At 38.6% G+C, this 22,725-nt stretch overlaps 1 protein-coding gene across 5 annotated transcripts in view; it reads left to right on the forward strand.

Annotated features, from left to right (window-relative positions):
- Window positions 1-22,725, forward strand: part of VCL (vinculin) — a 109,088-nt gene that overhangs the window by 22,176 nt on the left and 64,187 nt on the right. For all 5 annotated transcript variants that reach the window (XM_055536331.1, XM_055536325.1, XM_055536317.1 and 2 more), the window contains exon 2: window positions 17,176-17,246. In XM_055536331.1, the coding sequence (XP_055392306.1) occupies window positions 17,176-17,246 (71 nt within the window). The remainder of the gene's footprint in view (window positions 1-17,175; window positions 17,247-22,725) is intronic.

Here is a 22,725-nt window from a genome sequence, read left to right on the forward strand (position 1 = left end):
GGGATTGAACCCATGTCCCCGGCATTGGCAGGCGGATTCTTAACCGTTGGACCACCAGGGAAGTCCTAAAGACTGTTTTGATGCTGATGGGCCCTCTAGGATACTTTAAGGGATTAAACATGTATGGCACAGAGACAGCCTACATTTGATAACACTTCCATAGTGTACAAAGCACGTTCGTACGTATTGTTTCCTTATAATCTTGTTTGAGATACATAGGATAGGCGGTAGAGTTGACCTGATTTCTTTTAGCAATGTTTAGCTTTCCTTTTTTTTTTTTTTTCATGTTTTTAATCCATGGAGCTAGTCACCTTAATAGAGCCACAGAGGACTAGTTTATAGATATGTCGAATAAATAATGAAAAGAATGAAAGATCTTTTTGAATTAATTGTGGGATAAAGTGGGTGGTGGACAGTTATCTGTGCTGATGACCTGCTTTCTTGTTATTAAGAAATTGGTGGCCGCCCAGTGCACAGGTGTCCATGGTTGTGTCCACAGAAGAATCTGGAGTTGAGGGAGAGAATGCAGTATTTGCAAATTGGAAGACTGTCCACAGTATCTTCATAAATAAGAGATCTGGTGAGCAAGGCTGCTCTGCTAACATTTATCTAGCCTAATTGATACACACAGTCTCATGTTGTGTTAAAACAAGCAACTGCTGCCAAGACAGCTTAACCCGAGTTCTAAGGAAAGTATGTTGCATCACGTGAGCTTGTTTGACATTAGAATTTGTCACTGATGTAGTTCACCTGCTGTTTAACCTGTTCGGTTGTATTCTTATTGATGCACATTTAAGTTTTGGGCAATTGGTCAAAATTTGAACCTTTTAGGTGCTGGTGTTGTCTCATTACTTTATGGATTGTTTCATACCAACAGTATTGTTGACATGTTTAAAAAATTTAATCTATATTTTTCTGATTATGAAAGCATTGCATACTCATTTTAAAAAAAATCTGAAAAGTATGGAAAAGGATTGAGAAGAAAATAAAATCATCTGAAGTTCTACTCTCCATGATGTAATTCCTTCCAGTCATTTTCTTTTGTTTTTTGAAGTGGATATATATTGGGGAGTGACTGAGGTGTTTCATTATTAGTGAAATATCTGAGGCATGGTAAAATTTTACATGACTCTCTTGATATTGGGGAGCTTGCCTTGTGTACTGTGCTAATTAAGAATGGAGTCTTTTTGTTATGTCAGGTGCCGCAAACTCAAATACCTGCAGAGTCAAGTAGAAAACGAGTGAATCAGGGGGATTATAGGGCACCAGGGAGTGGTAGAGACTGTGGCCGACTGAAAAGTACAGGCCCTGATTGAAGAATACTGTTATTATCTTCAGCTTATTGTTGCCACCTGGAAACAGGGCCTAATGTCTCCAGATTTTCCTGATAATCAATAAAATAGGTCTGTGGGTTGCACTTGTCCCATGCACTCCCATTTTGTCATTCCTGATATAAATACTTCCAGTCTTTCTCATAGCTCTCATAAGAGCACTTTTAGAAAATATTTAGAGAAGAGTTGGATAAGGAATTTCTAAGAGTGGCTTTAGGAACTTTTAACTCTGTGTAGACACTGAGAGGGTTGCCTAGTATAGGAGTGAAAAACTCTGATACCCACAGGGACCAGACAGTGACAGAAATGAGTGAAATGGTCTGGCTGTTAACATTTTAGGGAGTGATGCAGAAAGTATACTCCTGATATGGGACATTTGGGGTTCCTACACATTGTTTTCTTACTGAGATTCAGGTCTCATATGGCCAAAGCTTTTGATATTTTAAGAGATGTCAAAAATTTGAATCTTTGTGAAGTTTTTTTTTTAAGGACCAAACAAAAATCACCCTTGACTCAAATTCTGCACAAAGGCCACTAGTTTGCAACTTCTAGCTTAGAACAGCAGAGAAGGCAATGACAAGCCACTCCAGTACTCTTGCCTGGAAAATCCCATGGACGGAGGAGCCTGGTAGGCTGCAGTCCATGGGGTCGCTAAGAGTCGGACAAGACTGAGCAACTTCACTTTCACTTTTCACTTTCATGCATTGGAGGAGGAAATGGCGACCCACTCCAGTGTTCTTGCCTAGAGAATCCCAGGGATGGGGGAGCCTGGTGGGCTGCCGTCTATGGGGTCGCACAGAGTCGGACATGACTGAAGCGACTTAGCAGCAGCAGCAAGGCTGGATGTGGAGAAGGCAATGGCACCCCACTCCAGTACTCTTGCCTGGAAAATCCCATGGATGGAGGAGCCTGGTGGGCTGCAGTCCATGGGGTCGCTAAGAGTTGGACACGACTGAGCGACTTCACTTTCACTTTTCACTTTCATGCACTGGAGAAGGAAATGGCAACCCACTCCGGTGTTCTTGCCTGGAGAATCCCAGGGATGGGGGAGCCTGGTGGGCTGCCGTCTATGGGGTCGCACAGAGTTGGACACGACTGAAGTGACTTAGCAGCAAGGCTGGATGGAGGTGGGAAAGGGTTGGGGATAAATGAAGGGGGGGCTGCTAATCAGTTTCTTTCTGGGGTGATGGAAATGTTCAAAAATTGATTGTGGTGATGGTTGTGGTGGTGTTGTTCAGTCTTGTCAAACTCTTTGTGACCCCATGGACTGCAGCATGTCAGGCTTTGCTGTCTTTTACTGTCTTCTGAGTTTGCTCAAACTCATGTCCATTGAGTTGATGATGCCATCCAAGCATCTCATCCTCTGTCACCCCCTTCTGCTCCTGCCGTCAATCTTTACCAGCATCAGGGTCTTTTCCAGTGAGTCAGCTCTTCGCATTAGGTGGCCAAAGAATTGGAGCTTCAGCTTTAGCATCCAGTGAATATTCAGGACTGATTTCCTTTAGGATTGACTGGTTTGATCTCCTTGCTGTCCAAGGGGCTCTCAGGAGTCTTCTCTAGTACCACAGTTTGAAAGCATCAATTCTTTGGCATTCAGCCTTCTTTATGGTTCAACTCTCACATTCATACATGACTACTGGAAAGACGACAGCTTTGACTATCTGGACCTTTGTTGGCAAAGTGGTATCTCTGCTTTTTAATATGCTGTTTAGATTTGTCATAGCTTTTCTTCCAAGGAGCAAGTGTCTTTTAATTTAATGGCTGCTGTCACTGTTCATAGTGATTTTGGAACCCAAGAAAATAAGGTCTGTCACTGTTTCTATTTTTTCCCGTTTATTTGCCATGAAGTGGTGGAACCAGATGCGTATCTTAGTTTTCTTTCTTTCTTTTTTTTTTTTTTCGTATCTTAGTTTTCTGAATGTTAAGTTTTAAGCCAACTTTTTCAGTCTCCTCTTTCACCTTCATCAAGAGGCTGTTTAGTTCCTCTTCACTTTCTGCCATTAGGGTGGTGTCATCTGCATATCTGACATTATTGGTATTTCTCCTGGCAATCTTGATTCCAGCTTGTGCTTCATCCAGCCTGGCATTTCACATGATGTATTCTGCATGTAAGTTGAATAAGCATGGTGACAATATACAGGTGATGGTTGTACAACTCTGTAAATGTACTGGAAACCATTAGCCTTTCTCTAGAGTTGACACTATTTTTCACTTTCTGGAAACTCTATCCTTTTGACTTTCATGACACAGTTCTACCATTCCCTGACCCTGCACTCGCACATTTCCTTCTCAGCTCTTTTTATCAGCTGATTCTACCAGCCACAACCTATTTCTTCAACGCAGTCAACTAAACTGAGGAATCATCTCTATGATTTCTCCTTGAACATTTGCTTATCTGCATCTGAACATCCCATAGATAAGAATTAGTTGCTCTCTTGGAGCTGGCTGTCATCCTCCGTTACAGGTCTGACTGTTGCAGGAAGGGGGACCCCTCCAGGGCCCAAAAATGGGCTCTTGTCTAACACTTGGAAGTGAATTGTCCAAGGAGACACACGAGCTGACAAAGCAAGAGATTTTATTGGGAAGGGGCACCCGGGTGGAGAGCAGTAGGGTAAGGGAACCCAGGAGAACTGCTCTGCTGAGTGGCTCGCAGTCTCGGTTTTTATGGTGATAGGATTAGTTTCCTAGTCGTCTTTGGCCAATCATTCTGACTTAGAGGCCTTCCTGGTGGCGCACACATTGCTTAGCCAAGATGGATGCCAGCAAGAAGGATTTTGGGAGGTGGTCAGACATGTGGTTCTCCTTTTGACCTTTCCCGAATTCTTCTGTTTGGTGGTGGCTTATTAGGTCCGTGTTCCGAGACCTCCTGTCATAAAATAACTCACGTAAATGCTGACTTTGGTGCCTGGCCAGGATGGGCAGTTTGTCAGTGTGCTTCCCGTGACATTACCAAGTCACTTGATTCAGAAGTCTGGGCATGTCCATTGCCCTCTATTTGGACTGAGTGTCATGTAGATGGATTTAGATGGATTTCTTACATCTGCCCTCATATCCATCTGTACTGCTGCTGCTTTAGTTCACTTTTAGTTTATCTTTTACTGAGACTCTAAGCTCCCTGAGGTCAGGGGCCATGTGTATTTTCTTCATCACTGTCTTAATACTTGGCACATGGTATGTTATATAAATATTTGATTGAATAAATGAATTAACAAATGAACTTGTATTTCTAGTTTTTCTCCCTCTGGTCCATTGTTTCTCCTGAGTTTTTCTTGTTGAAATATAAACCTAATATGTCTTTTCCTTAGAACCATAAAATAATTTCCCACTGCTTTAGAGAGTGAAGTCTAAGTACATTGCACATAGGGCCCTCCCTGATGTGGCATTTTTTTTTCTCCAGCTTCCTACTCTCTATACCTTTTCTCCACCCAATACCTTTTGTTCCAGCTGGGTGGGTCTATGTCCCCTGAACTGGCCATAATTTCACATATGCTTCTCCGTCATTTCGTTTCTCCGAAACCTCTTCTTTCTTCCCCATGTCCCATCATTCCTGGAGAACTCTTATTGGCCTTCTTAGAGTTTCTTTTCCTCTGTGAAGCTTGGATGTAACTCTGTTAGAGCATTGTCTTATCTTACAATGATTTATTTAAGCATTTGTCTTGTCTGTGAAGGGCAAGGCCTGCGTCTCACTTATTTTTTTTTGTTCTCATCACACACAGTGTTGTGCATGGCTATTATGTATGAAGTTCTCAGTAAGTACTTGATTAAATGAATGAGTTAGAAATCACAGTAGGTTAAAGAGTCCTAATTTTTCTGGTATATGTGGCTTTTTAAAAACTTGGTTCTGAGACTTGCCTGTTGGTTCAGTGGTTAGGAATCCAGATCCATGGTCTGGGAAGATTCCATATGCCGCGTGGCAACTAAGTCCCTGTGCCACAACTACCAAAGCCCATGCTTTCCACAACAGGAGATGCCACCGCAATGACAAGCCTGCGCAACTAGAGAGTAGCCCCCACTCAGTGCAACTAGAGGAAGCCTGTACACAGCACGTAAAACCCAGTGTAGCCAAAAATAAATTTTAAAACTAAATACATAGACATTTGGCTCTGGTGTGTCATTTTTTTTTTTTTAAACCCTGCTTCTGTTTTTATTTTTTTATTTTTTAGCCACTCTGGGCAGCATGTGGGATTTTAGTTCCCCGACTAGGGATTGAATTCCCAGTCCCTGTATTGCAAGCATGGAGTTTTGACCACTGGACCACCAGGGAAGTCCCTGGTGTGTCATCTTTGAATGATACAAAAGGAACCAGTGAGTGAGTGGATGGATCACAAGTCCGTCACCAACCATTGTAGGAAAATAATCAAAAGTGTTGCTGATATTGAGACACATACATTTTCACTACCCTTGTATGACCCACAGATAGCACTGGACATGGCTACATATCAGAATGGGCTTCCCAGGAGGCTTAGTGGTTGAGAATCCACCTGCCAAGCAGGAGATGCAGGTTCGATCCCTGGGTTGGGAAGATCCCCTGGAAAAGAAAATGGCAACCCGCCTCAGTATTCTTGCCTGGGAAATCCCATGGGCAGAGGAGCCTGGTGGGCTACAGTCCATGGGGTCACAAAGAATCAGACATGTCATTGTTCTGGTGTCATATCAGCTTTTTCATTTTGTTAGTGACTCAGCAACAACAACAACCTATCAGAATGGCTGTTCCAAATAATAGATTGATCAGCCTCATACTAAGCCGAGCTAATAGGCAGATGAATGCATATTCCCTTGTCTGGTCACAATCAATAGGTCCGTCAGTTGACCTCATACCTTGGCTCGGCCCACTGTCACCTTAACTGTAAGTCAGGGTTACGTTTTCATCATTTGTATCTTCTTGTCTAAATACATTAGCAACTTCTGTTGATTACCATCTCCCTGCCACCATTTTAATATAATGCTCTATAGTTACCGCTTGTACAGTACAAATCACTAACACAAGTCCAACTTGCTGTGTTTTGTCTTCCAGTTTTCTTACACTTAGTCTCGCTAAGGGAGACATCTGCATTAACATACTTTTTAGTCTGGGAAGTGACTTGAATCAGCCAAGTTTTTTTTTTTTTTTTTTTTTGCTAAAAAGAAACCATATCTCTATTATTGAACCAAATTGAGATAGATAGTGATAAAAGAGTATAACAACAGCTGAAGACAAAAGGCTTCTTGCAAGTAACTTGGAACTAGAGTCACAGAATGAACAAAAGATATTTAAATTAACTATGGAACAAAGTAAGAGCTCTTCAAAAGAAACAAGGCTTCCTGCCAAGCCCCTAAAAATGCCCCCAGGTCTTTTACTCATTCACTACCATTATTTCAGTTTATATGTCTAAGGATGCTTTATTTCTTATCTCATTCTCTTTCACCACCTAGCAGACACATAGTTGGCACTTACTGCCTATTCATTGAATGAAGTGGAATTGGGCCTCAAGAGTTAGAAGCGGTTCTCTGAAGAAGAAAATAAAAGAAATTATTTTAGCATTGAATAGAACCAAAAAATCTGAGTTTAAGCAAAGGAATGCAGTTTGGAAGCCATAAAAAGTATTTACTGTAAAGCTGGATTACTTTGAAAGGGTTGTTGTTGAATGCTGACCTGAAAAACCTGCTCAGGATTTAAGACTATAATATAAAACTAAGACCTTATATGTCATTCTTTTTTATTCATTAAAAAAGAAAAACAAAACCCTTACCATACAGGTCTTTTTTTTCCAGAGGGAATAAGGCTTATTTTAAGGTTAAAAAAACCAGGCATCTACTTTAGGCATCTCACAGTCATAAAACATATGCATAATATGTGTAGGAAATGAGAGCTATTACATTTTGTATTTATTAATCGTTTTATACTTTCTCTTGCTCACCAAAAGAATTTGAGGTAGAAAATGAGATCGTAAGGTAGAGAAAATAAATTTTCTACCTCAGAGAGCTAAAAGAGAGTTTGGTCAACACACAGTAGACAAGTAGGGAGACCCTTAAAGAGATCATGTAGTATGGAAGAAATAATTGAGTAATTTAATGATTTATTTGAGGTCACATAGTCATTTATTTGCAGCAGGGAATGGTAATCTACTCCAGTATTCTTGCCTGGGAAAAGCTGTAACTAGAAATCAAATCACCAAATTCCCACACATGTGCTCTTAACATGTATGTAGCAAACATTTGACATAACTTGTCAGGAATTTTGATGACCTGGTACTGCACAGGTTCAAGAAGCATTTGTCAAGATTACCACTGACCCTCCTGTTTGCTCAGTTGTAGTCTGTATTAGGAAATCATATGCTTCCCCATATTAACGTTGATCTCCAGGAATAATGTTTTCCTACGAGCCGTGAAGATTCTTGCTAGTTAACAAAGGGCATTTTGTGAATCCCTTTCTGAATTGTTCTATTCTTTTTATTTGGAAAAAATTGCTCCTGTAGAAACTGTTTCTGTTTTGATAGTGTGGGGAGAGAGAAGGATAAGTATTATCTCCTGGTTGATGGCTTAAAAACAGGAACTTTTGTCTCTGGCTCTCCTCCGTAGGCTTTGTCAGCTGTTTACACATAGGAGATGCCTTTATGGTCCTGCATATCTTTAGAAACTGGCTTCTTTGAAGTTCTTGACTTGATACTTGATAAAGTGATGGAACACTGAATTGAAAAGATCCAGATCTAGTACAAAGGATGACAGCCTTTGAATAAATGGGCAGGTTAAGTTACATAATCCTCTCTGCCTTCACTTTGGCATACAAAGCCCTTCCCAGGCTGACTCCAGTTTGCCTTTCATTTCCTTTGCTGAAGCCACACCAGCCTGTTTTTCTTGTCTAGTTAACCGTGTGCTCAAACACTTCTGAGCCTTGGCCTGTGCTCTTCTTTGTGCTTGGTGTCTCCTCCACCTGGCAACTGCTGTCTCTACAGGCCCAGCTCGCTTCTTCTGTGAAGACACCAAGTAGCAAAGGCAAAAAGCAACATTTACCTGCCAGATGTATGAAGAGTGAATTAAGGAAGTCTGGAGGCAGGAAGACCAGTTTAGGAAACAGTGCAAGTTCCATAGACTGAAGTTGTCCAGTATGGTAGCTGCTAGCCACAGCTACCATAAATTCACATTAAATGAAAGAAGACAGTTTGAAAAGATTACATGCCATGTGAGTCTAACTATGTGATGTTCAGGAAAAGGCAAAACTGTAGAAACAGTAAAAAGGTCAGTATTTTCCAGGGGTTTTGGGTGGAAAGAGGGATGAAAATGCAGAACACAGGATTTTTAGGGCAATATCCTGCTTAATACCATGATGATGGATACCTGTCAATATACATGTGTCTAAATCCATAGAATGTGTAACACCAAGAGAAGAGTGTAATGTAAACTATGAATTTGGGGTGATTATGATGTGTCAATGGTAGACTCATCAGTTTTAACAAATGTACCATTCTGGTGGGGGGTGTTGATAATAGGGGAGGCTATTGGTATGGGGGTGACAGAGGATGAGATAGTTGGATGGCATCACCGACTCAATGGACATGGGTTTGGGTGGACTCCGGGAATTGGTGATAGACAGGGAGGCCTGATGTGCTGCAGTCCATGGGGTCACAAAGAGTCAGACATGACTGAGCGACTGAACTGAACTGAATTGGTATGGGGGCAGGGAGTGTATGGGAAATCTCGGTATCTTTTCCTTAATTTTGTTGTAAACCTAAAATGATTGTTTAAAAAATAGTCATATCTCCCAATTCATCCCAGACGTAAAGCACTACCATGTGTGAAATAGATAGCTCCCTATATAGCCTAGGGAGCTCAGCTTGGTGCTCTGCGATGACCTAGATGGATGGGGTGGAGTGGGAGGGAGGTCCAAGTAGGACTTATATGTATGTGTACACAGAGCTGATTCACTTCATTGTCCAACAGAATCTAACACAACAGTTTCAGTTCAGTCCTTCAGTCATGTCCGACTCTTTGAGACCCCATGGACTGCAGCACGCCAGGCTTCCCTGTCCATCACCAACTCCCAGAGCTTGCTCAAACTTATGTCCATTGAGTGGGTGATGCCATCCAACCATCTCATCCTCTGTCGTTGCCTTCTCCTCCTGCCTTCAATCTTTCCCAGCATCAGGGTCTTTTCAAATGAGTCAGTTCTTCGCATCAGGTGGCCAAAGTATTGGAGTTTCAGCTTCAGGATCAGTCCTTTATCCAATGAATATTCAGGACGGATGCCTTTAGGATTGACTTGTTTGATCTCTTTGCAGTCCAAGGAACTCTCAAGAGTCTTCTCCAACACCACAGTTCAAACCATCAATTCTTTGGTGCTCAGCTTTCTTTATAGTCAAACTCTCACATCCATACATTATTACTGGAAAAACCATAGTTTTGACTAGATGGACCTTTGTTGGCAAAAGAACGTCTCTGCTTTTTAATATGCTATCTAGGTTGGTCATAACTTTTCTTCCAAGGAGCAAGAGTCTTTTAATTTCATGGCTGTAGTCACCATCTGCAGTGATTTTGGAGCCCAAGAAAATAAAAGTCTATCACTGTTTCCATTATTTCCCTGTCTATTTGCCATGAAGTGATGGGACCAGATGCCATGATCTTAGTTTTTGAATGTTGAGTTTTAAGCCAACTTTTTCACTCTTCCTCTTTCATTTTCATCAAGAGGCTGTTTAGTTCTTCACTTTCTGCCATAAGTGTGATGTCATCTGCGTATCTGAGGTTATTGATATTTCTCCTGGCCATCTTGATTCCAGCTTGTACTTCATCCAGCCTGGCATTTCACATGAGGTACTCTGCATATAAGTTAAGTAAGCAGGGTGATAATATACAGCCTTGATGTACTCCTTTCCCAATTTGGAACAAAACATCGTGAAGCAATTATATTCCAATGAAAAAGCCTTAATAAAAAAGTTTAAATTTAATGAAAGTGAAATAAAAGTAATAATTCAGTTCCTCATTTACACTAGCCATATTTCAAATGCTCAGTAGCCACACTTGGTTAATGGCTGCTGTATTGGGTGGCACAAATTAAATAGAACATAAATAGAGCATTTCCATCATAACGGAAAGTTCTATTGGACAGCATTGCCAAAAATCAATTCCCCAAGTGAAGTGGCATTCATTCTACATAAACATGTTTTATGTGTACCTTAAAAATAGCCATTCACTGTATGTAACCTAATTATAGGCTGAGTGTATTGAAGATCAGAGCAATTATGGATACTATCACTGTGGTTATGAATGCAGCTTAAAATAATCAGATTTAGTACCCATCACTTAAGTACTTAAAAATAGCTTTTAAATAAGTAGCCCTTGAGTATGTTTTTATTGTCTATTTCTCTTCTTCATTTACCTTTATCTTGACAAAAGAGACAAAATATTTTAATAGAATTCATTAAAAAAAATTATTTATTTGGCTTTGCCAGGTCTTAGTTGCAGCATGTGTGATTTCTGTCTTCACTGAAGCATGTGGGTTCTTTAGCTGTGGCATGTGGGATCTAGTTCCCTGACCAGGGATTGAACTCAGGCCACCTGCATTGGGAGCTCAGAGTCTTAGCCACTGGACCACCAGAGAAGTCCCAATAGGATTCATTTGTTAGTAATTACCTCTACTGGGGGTCAGAATACTTGCTATTTGAAAAACTATTTCATTGTTTTGCCTGGTATATTCATGATTGTTTTATCTTTTTATCTTAAATCTTTGCTATATATCAGCCTTCTGGCATTGCTGCCTTTGAAGACATTTTACTTAATTGACCTACGTGTCATTTCAAATTTTTTTTCTCTCAGTCCACTCCCTAATCCCTACTTCACCCATTCCAAGAGCAAGTCCCATTAACTCTTCCTCCAAGAAAATGAATTCTCCATTTCTACTTTCATGTCTTGTTTTAAGTCACTACTATCATTCCTCTGGATGACTACAGTAGCCTCCTAACTGGTCCTTCCGTTTCCTCTTGCCTGCAAAGATCACTTTTCCTTATAACAGGCAAAATGACCTTAAAAAAAAATCAGGACTTCCCTGGTTGCCCAGTGGATAAGAATCTACCTGCCAGTGCAAGAGACACGGGTTTGATCCCTGGATTGGGAAGATTCCACCCAGTGTAGCCAAAACTTAAAAAAGAAATCAAATCAAGTCAGTCTCTTGTTTAGCTCTCCTGCTTCTTGTTGTACTTAGAAAAGATTCCAAATATCTTAACCTGACCTTAAAAAGCTGTTTGTGATCTAACCCCCCTGCCTTCTTCTGAAAACCCAGCCTTATCACCCCTCCTCACTGAGCTTTAGCCACTCTGGCCTGTTTAGGGCTCTTTGGGTATACCCAAACTTCCCTGCGTTGGGTCATTTTCTTGCTTCTCCCTCTGGATTATTCTTTCCCAGCTCCTGCATATGTAGTTCTTCTTCAGCTTCAGAGTCTCAGCTCCAGTGTTACTTCTTTGTCCTCTCTGTGGTTCCCAGCTACCCACTCCAGTATTCTTGCCTGGAGAATTCCATGGACAGAAGAACCTGGTGGACTGTAGTCTATGGGGTCGCAAAAAGTTGGACACAACTGGGCTACTAACACTTTCACTTTACACTTTGTTTCTCTTTTCGCTCCAACCACATACTCTATAGCATCATCTTTACTAATACCTGCCATGATTTTTTGTTGTTGTTTATTTATGTGTTTACTTTTGTGCTATCTCTGTCTCCTCCCACTAGGATATAACTTCCATGAGGGCAGGAAACTTTATTTTTACTTCTGCTTTGTGTAAAGTACCTAGACAATGATTGCACATGCAGTTGCATTCAGTATATGTTAATAATGTTGAATAACTGAATACTTTCTAAAGGAGATATAAGAGGAACTCCCCCCACGTCCCCAGTTTGCTCACTCTTTCTCTGCTCTTGTCTCTCTCTAGCTCTTGCTCTGTATGTGTACACATGATGTGTAAGATAAAAGGGATTGCCATTTCTCTAAGTGTGAGTATCTTTCTAAGCCCTTTATGCTTAGAATGAACTAGTGACTTTTTTGCTGAACTTCATCTTTTCCTTCATGAAGTCATGGCCTACAGCTTTTTGAATGGCTAAGTTTTGTTGGAAACTCTGGTGAACAATACATCTGGAAATATTCTGTCATGTTTTGATCTGAGAAACTCTTGAGAACTAGCTGCTGATCTGAAAGGCTTTTATTATGATACAGACTGTCTATTGTCTACAAAAGCACTGGCTATTACACAGTGGTATATGTGTCTTGCTTTTTTCTGAGCTATTAACTTGAGAGAAAAAAACTTGTATTCATTAACTCATGCCTGACTGGTAATTCTTGAGAATTATTTATTGTATTATTTATTGTAGCTGCTTTACTGTGCATTTGGGATTTTTAAAACTAGTTTTTCTTCTTAAAACTCAATAAAAAGTTAAATAATAGGATTGAGAAAATTTCCATTCTGGGTTTTAAAAATTTCATAAATTTCTGCATTGAAATCTGGTTCATATTTGTGATTTAACATTCCTAAATAGTTTTATATTGATAAAAGGGTAAATTTCACTACCCCTTATATGAAAGTTTGCTTCTTCTATATTACTTTGTAATATGATATAGTTAAAGAAAAATTGACATCCAAGCCCTATATAGGAATGATTTTGAAGAAAGGGTAAGTATACATACCATTTGTAGTATAGCAAATACATGTAAAGATACACACAATCTGATTAATGTGACAGTATTTTAAATTAAAAAAAATTTTTTAACCATTACTTTTTGGAAAGATTTTGGTATAAAATGACAGATAATTACTAAAATCATTTGATAGGAAATAACTGCACCTAAGTAACCCAGAGTAATATGTTAATATTACTTTTTAAAAGATAAAAATTTTATATTCACATTTCAGAAAATTAGAAGATAGAGCATACAGATACAGATTCACTCAAAATTTTGCAAGCATTAATAAACACATTTTGTTTTATATTCTTTCAGGGTTTTGGCCTTATAATAATGATTTAGGGGTTTGTTTTAATCATAGTGTACTTATTATTTTTTATTTATCCTTTTGAATGAATTATAACATCATAAACATTTTCCCATAGTGCTGAGTCTTTATAAGCATTGTTTTAATGGCTGCATAGTACTAAGTCTAAAGATATATCTTAATTTAATTAACTGTTCCTCATTGTTGGATAAGTTTTTTAAAAATGTTTTTGCTTTTTTAACTAGCATGATAGTGAATATTTTTAGAAATATTGTGATTACCACACTTGGTATTATTGCTTATAGGATATATTCTCATAACTGGAATTCTTAGATAGGACAGTTTCATTTCTTAACACATATTCAGTTCAGTTCAGTTGCTCAGCCGTGTTGACTTCTTTGCGACCCCATGAATCGCAGCACGCCAGGCCTCCCTGTCCATCATCAACTCCTGGAGTTTAGCCAAACTCCTGTCCATTGAGTTGGTGATGCCATCTCATTCTCTGTCGTCCCCTTCTTCTCCTGCTCCCAGTTCCTCCCAGCATCAGGGTCTTTTCCAATGAATCAACTCTTTGCATCAGGTGCCCAAAATATTAGAGTTTCAGCTTCAGCATCAGTCCTTCCATTGAACACCCAGGACTGACTTCCCTTAGGATGGACTGGTTGGATCTCCTTGCATTCCAAGGGACTCTCAAGAGTCTTCTCCAACACCACAGTTCAAAAGCATCAATTCTTCGGCGCTCAGCTTTCTTTATAGTCCAACTCTCACATCAGTACGTGACTACTGGAAAAACCATAGCCTTGACTAGACGGACCTTTGTTGGCAAAGTAATGTCTCTGCTTTTGAATATGCTATCTACGTTGGTCATAACTTTACTTCCAAGGAGTAAGCATCTTTTAATTTCATGGCTGCAATCACCATCTGCATTGATTTTGGAGCCCAAAAAAATAAAGTCTGACACTGTTTCCACTGTTTCCCCATCTATTTCCCATGAAGTGATGGGACCAGATGCCACGATCTTCGTTTTCTGAATGTTGAGCTTTAAGCCAACTTTTTCACTCTCCTCTTTCACTTTCATCAAAAGGTTTTTAGTTCCTCTTCACTTTCTGTCATAAGGGTGGTGTCATCTGCATATTTGAGGTTACTGATATTTCTCCCAGCAATCTTGATTCCAGCTTGTGTTTCTTCCAGTCCAGCGTTTCTCATGATGTACTCTGCATATAAGTTAAATAAGCAGGGTGACAATATACAATCTTGATGTACTCCTTTTCCTATTTGGAACCAGTCTGTGTTCCATGTCCAGTTCTAAGTGTTGCTTCCTGACCTGCATATAGGTTTCTCAAGAGGCAGGTCAGGTGGTCTGGTATTCCCATGTCCTTCAGAATTTTCCACAGTTTATTGTGATCCACACAGTCAAAGGCTTTGGCATAATCAATAAAGCAGAAATAGATGTTTTTCTGGAACTCTCTTGCTTTTTCAATGATCCAGTGGATATTGGCATGATCTCTGATTCCTCTGCCTTTTCTAAAACCAGCTTGAACATCTGGAAGTTCATGGTTCACGTATTGCTGAAGTCTGGCTTGGAGAATTTTGAGCATTACTTACTACTGTATGAGATGAGTGCAATCATGCAGTAGTTTGAGCATTCTGTGGCATTGCCTTTCTTTGGGATTGGAATGAAAACTGACCTTTTCCAGTCCTGTGGCCACTGCTGAGTTTTCCAAATTTGTTGGCATATTGAGTGCAGCACTTTCATGGCATCATCTTTCAGGATTTGAAATAGCTCAACTGGAATTCCATCACCCCTACTAGTTTTGTTTGTAGTGATGCTTTCTAAGGCCCACTTGACTTCACATTCCAGGATGTCTGGCTCTAGGTCAGTGATCACACCATCGTGATTATCTGGGTCGTGAAGATCTTTTTTGTACAGTTCTTCTGTGTATTCCTGCCACCTCTTCTTAATATCTTCTGCTTCTGTTAGGTCCATACCATTTCTGTCCTTTATCGAGCCCATCTTTGAATGAAATGTTCTCTTGATATCTCTCATTTTCTTGAAGAGATCTCTAGTCTTTCCCATTCTGTTGTTTTCCTCTCTTTCTTTGCATTGATCGCTGAGGAAGGCTTTCTTATCTCTCCTTGCTATTCTTTGGAACTCTGCATTCAAATGGGAATATCTTTCCTTGTCTCCTTTGCTTTTCTCTTAACACATATTAGCAAATGCTTTTCCAAAGAGAATGTACCAGTTTACATTGCCACCAGCAGGGGATAAAACTATCTATTCCATTACAGCATGTAGCATTATATATGATTTCAAGTTGCTCTATGACTGTGTGGATCACAACAAACTGTGGAAAATTCTTCAAGAGTTGGGAATACCAGACCACCTGACCTGCCTCTTGAGAAATCTGTATGCAGGTCAAGAAGCAATGATTAGAATTGGACATGGAACAACAGACTGGTTCCAAATCTGGCAAGGAGTATGTCAAAGCTGTATTTTGTCACCCTCCTTATTTAACTTATATGCAGAGTACCTCATGTGAAATGCCAGGCTGGAAGAAGCACCAGCTGGAATCAAGATTGCCAGGAGAAATATCAATAACATCTGATATGCAGATGACACCACACTTATGGCAGAAAGCAAAGAAGAACTAAAGAGCTTTTTAATGAAAGTGAAAGAGGAGAGTGAAAAAGTGGGCTTAAAGCTCAACATTCAGAAAACTAAGATCATTGCATCCAGTCCCATTGTTTCATGGCAAATAGATGGGGAAACAATGGAAACAGTGACAGACTATTTTCTTGGGTTCTAAAATCACTGCAGATGATGACTGCAGCCATGAAATCAAAAGATGCTTGCTCCTTGAAAGAAAAGCTATGACCAACCTATTGTCTATTAAAAGCTATGCAATTTAATAGACAGCATATTAAAATGCAGAGGCATTAGTTTACCAAGAAATCTTCCAATAGTCAAAGCTATGGTTTTTCCAGTAGTCATGTATGGGCGTGAGAGTTGGAGTATAAAGAAAGCTGAGCACCAAAGAATTGATGCTTTTGAACTGTAGTGTTGGAGAAGACTCTTGAGAGTCCCTTGGATTGCAAGAAGATCAAACCAATCAATCCCAAATGTTCATTGGAAGGACTGATGATGAAGCTGAAACTCCAATACTTTGGCTTCCTGATGGAAAGAACTGACTCCTTGAAAAAGACCCTGATGCTGGGGAAGTGGGAGGAGAAGGGAATGACAGAGGATGAGATGGTTGGATGGCATCATTGGCTTGATGGACATGAGTTTGAGTAAGCTCAGGGAGTTGGTGATGGACAGGGAAGCCTGGCGTGCTGCAGTCCATGGGCTTGCAAAGAGTTGGACACTACTGAGCCACTGAACTGATGATTAGGGAAAACATCATGTTGATTACTAGTTAAGCTGTGTATTTTCATATATTTGGTTCTAGTTTCAGAGTTATAATTGCTTCATATATTTTCCCAGTTCCAGTAATGTCAATTATTTTCTGAATAGACATTTTAACCTACCTAACTGGATTCATGTACTTCGTGTAGTCTTTGAGAGATGTGGCAGTTTATGATTAAACATAAATAAATACACACATACATATTCTCAATGATGAATTTCTTTTTTTCACTCAGTGTGCTCAATGATGCTTTCAAATTAATCACTCTAGAAAAAGGATTATATTTTATGTTTGTACTCCATATTGTTATCCACGTATATTATGGAAGGAAATATAGGATCAGTCCTGATAATTTAAAAATAAAACTAGAAATTATCTTCGAATCCAGAAGCTTAAATTATAGATTATTTGTGATTTTTCCCATATGTTTAAGTAATAGTTTTAAAAGTCTGAGAATTTATAATTGAAATGTGAATCTTTTTTTCCCTGTAGGTTGGAAAAGAGACTGTTCAAACCACTGAGGATCAGATTTTGAAGAGAGATATGCCACCAGCATTTATTAAGTAAGTAATTAAACATTCTTCTATTGCTAAGCAGAATAGTCTTTTTGTTAGGAAAGGAAAAATAGTGATTGTAGAAGGAAATTTTAAAATATATAAAGCTCTGGTAACAGTTGAAGTTTCAGTTTTTCATTTTTCAACACTCAAGTTTTCTACTGTTGATTTTATTCATTGGTGTTAAACATTTTTGACATAATTTTTAATCAAACTATGACTTCTGAATTTTGTTTTTCAGAGTGGAAATGATTTAGAAACATTCTGATTTTAGCATGCATGAGTCTGGATTATGTACTGAATACTTTTGCTCAGCAATAACTGTAGATATAAACTTAAAAAAATATTGTAACATATTTCGGTAGCATTTTAAATTTAAATTTCTAAGCATTTTGACCTATCCTATCTAAAGTAAGCAGAGTTACTAACTTTTGATTAGTTAAAGCTTCTTTATGACAGTCAAGTCCTAAGTAAAAGTAAAGGCTGATGCATAAGACAAAAAAAAAAAAAAAAAAAAAAAAAAAAAAGAACCTCTACAAGTCATTAAGAATAAGATGACTATGTGGTTAAAAAACAAAAGAGGCAAAGAATTTGAATAGGCAATTCAAACAAAAGGAAATCCAAATAGCCAGTAAACTGATGCGAAAGTGCTCTATGTCATTAGTCACCAGAAAAGTACAAATTGTTCTATTATAAGCTCCTAAATTAAGAAGTCTGATGTTGTCAGTTGTTGGTGTGGATGTGGAGTAACTGGAACACCCATATGCTGCTGTTGGGAATGTAAATTGGTACAACCACTTTGAGAAACAATGTGTCATTAGTAAAGCAGAAGATAGGCAGTTTCACTGCCTCCCAGTATGTTCCCTAAAGAAACTTATACCCTTGTACACTAGGATCTATATACAAGAATACTGATATCAACATTGTTCATGATATCATTTGTCTATCTACATTGGAATGGATAAAAACAATCATGGTATAGTCATCCGTTGAATATTAGTAGTAAAAAGGAATGAGAATATCTCATTTTAAAATGGTCAACTTTATGAATTAAAAAAAAGAATGAATGAATCTCAAAAATAATTAGGGAAGTGAATGATAGAGATAGAGATATATAGGCTGTTGTTCAGTCGCTAAGTCCTGTCTGACTTTTGACGACCTCATGAACTGCAGCATGCCAGGCTTCTCTGTCTTTCATGTCTTCCAGAGTTTGCTCAAATTCATGTCCGTTGAGTTGGTGATGCCATCTAACCATCTCATAATATGTAGGTAGATTCCATTTATTTAAAGTTCAAAACCATGTAGAAATAAATTGTGTTGTTTAAGGATGCCTGTAAGGTTAAAAGATAAAGGTGAACAAGGAAATAATGAACACAGAAGTCTGAGTAGTAGTGTTTTGAGGATGAAAAAGGAGGGCTATATGAGGGAGAGAAATGCAGGGGCTTCTAAAGTGTTAATAATGTTCTATTTGATTTAACTGTTCAGTTACATGAGTGGTTATTTTGTAATTATACATAGGCTTTTGCAATTTTCTGTATCTATATGATATATCACAATTCAAAATAAAGCAAAAAGTGTTCCTTTATTTTTATCTTCCTTATGTTTTATTATTTTCATTGAACAGATGCAAAATTTCACCCATATTGGTACCTTATTTCTAACTTACTTGAGTGGGTGCTTCTACAGAACTATGTTTTTGTTAATTCTGCAGAATGTTCATGTGTTAGGAAGTAAGGTACCAGAAGCATCTGTTTTTTGCAGTCTGTTTTGTGGGAGTATCTTTTCAAACTTGCCTTCCTTGGACTTGGTGGCCTCCTAGGTTTCTTCTGGGTCTAACCAGTATGAGCCTACTTTATGTGCCATTTCATCATCATGGTAATAATTAAGAGTCCAATGCTGGCAGTTAAATGTATTATAATTAAACTTGCATTTACTTTATAATAAAAACACAACTCTAGCTTATACCTATTTATCCCTCAACCCCTGGAAGGTACAGAGCTTGGTGAGATAGTGTATAGAGAGATTCAATATCTGGTAAGTTAAACTTGATGAACCTATAAAAAGTTACTTTCAACCCTTCACATTCAAGTCTCTGAATATCATTTGATTGGTAAATGAATTTCTTTAGGAAACTGATTTCTGCTTGTTCCCAGAACTCAGTCTGTAAAGAATCTGCCTGCAGTGTAGGAGACCCAGGTTCAATCCCTGGGTCGGAAAGATCCCCTGGAGAAGGAAATGGCAACTCACTCCAGTATCTTTGCCTGGAAAATCCCATGGACAGAGGAGCTTGGCGGGCTGCAGTCCATGGGGTTGCAAAGAGTCGGGCATGACTGAGCAACTAACAGTTCACACTTCACTTCCGGAGATAAACTTTTGAAATACGCTGTGTGCTGTCTCACAGGCTTCCTTGGGGACTTAGAAAAATTAAGGAGTACCCTAGTTGTGATGACATTCTCAAAAGAGTAGGTAACTTTAAAACAAAGCAAAACTTCATTGATCACCCTTGGTGGTAGCTAGGTCCCCAGCCCCTTACTCTGGTAATGGAAAATTTAAAGAAAAGAGTTAAGAGCTTCCTCAAAAAATTGAAAATAGAACTATCACATTATCCAGCAATTCAACTTCTGGGTATTTATGTTAAGGAAACAAAATTACTCATCTTGAAAATCTATCTGCACCCCATGTTCATTGCAGCATTTTTTACATAGTCAAGATATGGAAACAATCTAAGTATTCATCACTGGGTGAATTGATATAGAAGATGTGAGATATATATTATTCAGCCATAGAAAAGAAGAAAAGTCTGCTGTTTGTAACAACATGGATGGACCCTGAGGGCTTATGCTAAGTGAAATAAGTCAAAGAAAGACAAATATTGTATGATTTATATGTGGAATATTTTGAAAAATGAATTCGTAGGTATAGAGAACAGATGGGTGGTTGTCAGAGGTGGGGAGGTGGAGGGATGTGTCAAAAAGCACTGACTTCTAGTTATAAAATAAATAAGTCATGGAGATACAATGTAGAGCATGGTGAATATAGTTAACAATACTGTATTGTATATTTGAAAGTTCCTGAGAGTAGATCTTAAAAGTTCTCATCAAAAGAGAAAAAAAATTATAACTATCCTTTCTCTCCTATGTGTACTTTATTTCACAGTAACCTAATAGCCCTAACTGATGAGGGGAATTCTAACCAATAAATGTGGAATAAATGACAAATCAGAAGTTGTCTTTGTGTAACATTTAATGAAACCATTGATTTAGGAAAGGATCATCAATGGATGAAACCATTTAGAGGTTTTAACCTTTATCATACTATGGGGGGAAATCCCTGGTTTCCTTGAGGAGTCAGGAGAAAACATTGTGTTATGACCAACTGAATTACTGAGCAGTTTTTTAAAAGTACATATCTTAATATGCCACTCTCTGAAATGTTACCTGAAAATAACCTGGAGTACAGAAATAATATGACTGTGGTTATCAACCAGATATGGAGAAAAATAAATATTCTGTAGTTTAAAACATCAGGCCTCTTTATACTTTTCTTTAGAATGCAAAATGAAGCAAAAAATAGCTTTAGTAGATGCCTTGACTAGGATGGGGAGGGGACAGAGAGGGAAACAGATGGAAGCAATTAATGACATCCTTGGAACTGTTGAGTAGGACATTCTTTTGGGCTGTTTGGTTGATGTTTGGAAGTTTCCAGGGCATGATAGACTGGTGCTTCCTCTGCCTCCACTTTCACAAGGATTTCTAAATAGTGTCTGCTTTGGGAACACTAAAAAATAAGTTAAAAAATTTATTCTTAGATCAGTCTCTTCTAGATTGTTAAAATGTCAGGGCTAAAGAAAACAGAAGACTGGTGATCTATAGATGGATTTATACCTAAGCAATCTGATGTAGATGTAGAGATTTTTAAAGGGAAAGATGTCATTTTCAGATTCTTTGATTTTATCAGGTTTTGAGGGGATCTTAAAATCATAGTCTAATTGTGTGACTGGCAATTAAGGGGGCATGCTGGAATGTTACAGAATGTTTTAGTATCAGCTAAAGATTATACATTTGGGTTGTAACTATGGATAAGAGACTTCTAATGATTGGCAATTTGTTATTATAAAACTGAGGGCCATTTTAATATATAACAAGATTTGCTTTGTCACAGGAAGACTTGTTCTTGGGTGGAGCAAAAGTTATCTGATCCCTGACTGCACTGGCAGATAGAGTTTACAATTTACTAATTTTACCGAAGATTGCATTAATAGCCACGCTGTTGCACAAGAGGTGTAGGGTTGCATGATGGTTGCCATAGACACTGTGATCTTCATGGACTTCAGCAGTGCCATGGTCATGCTATACTGTTAAAATATTGCTTAGACTCACCCTATAAGAAGTCATCTGTTCCCTTAGAGTCTGGCAGCAGGAGAGTCAGCTGCTGTACTCCATGTTATATTTTGTGTCATCATCATCAATCACTGTTATCAGGCAGTGGCAGCAGTGATAATATTTATGTGCAATTGATTGATTAATGGGCTAGACACACTAATTGGTTAATTGAGTATTTACTGATGACTTTTTATGTGTGTCGTGTGCTAAGTGCTACATAGAATAGCAGTTTGTATCATTCTTATTATGAATGATCACTTGTAAGATGTATTACAAATTATTTAGTAATAGTGATAAAGTGCCAAAGTTTGCAAGTGCTTGGTTTTTTTTTTTTTCAGTGTAAATTGATCATATTCAAGATCACATATATAATAACATCCCTCTCATTCCAACTCCCTAGGTTTCAGTTTTTTCCTTTTACCTTTTATTGAAGTATAATATGTTCACCAGCTTTTTATTATGCTTTCTTTAGTGGGGGAGAAATTAGTGGAAATATAGATATTGTGGCTGAAAACTGTGCATAATTCCAGGTATACCCAAGAGGGTAAGTCATATATGAGAGTTTTATTCTTCTGTGTATCAAGGAGTGAATAAGGTAGCCTGCTATTACAGAGAGATTTTTTATTTCCTTTTTTAATATTTATTTATCTTGGCTGTACTGGGTCTTTGTTGCAGCACATGGACTTTCTCTAGTTGGTGGTGTGAGGGCTCTCCAGTTGCTGACCATGGGCTTTGTTGCCCTGAGACATGCAGGATCTTAGTTCCCTGACCAGGGATCAAACCTGTATCTTCTGCATTAGAAGGTGGATTCCTAATCACTGAACCACTAGGAAAGTCCCTGCAAAGAGGTTTTTGAGAAAATGCTTTAAGAAGTTTCAAATTGAAGAGGTGTAAAACAGACTGATTCAACTGTAATAGAAGTTCTGAGGAGTGCTCTCATTTTAGGTAGAAATAGTAGGAAGACGTTTCATGTAGGAAGTGGGACTTGGGAGGATAGCGGGAGGGAAAAAGGAGCATACTGTAAATGGGGACAGGTGTGGTGAGAAAGGAAAATACTCCAGGGGGAATGAATAGCATGAGTCAGTCATGGGGGCTGTGAGGAAAGG

Source organism: Bubalus kerabau, chromosome 1 (assembly GCF_029407905.1).
Source record: "Bubalus kerabau isolate K-KA32 ecotype Philippines breed swamp buffalo chromosome 1, PCC_UOA_SB_1v2, whole genome shotgun sequence".
Classification (NCBI taxonomy): Eukaryota; Metazoa; Chordata; class Mammalia; order Artiodactyla; family Bovidae; genus Bubalus; species Bubalus kerabau.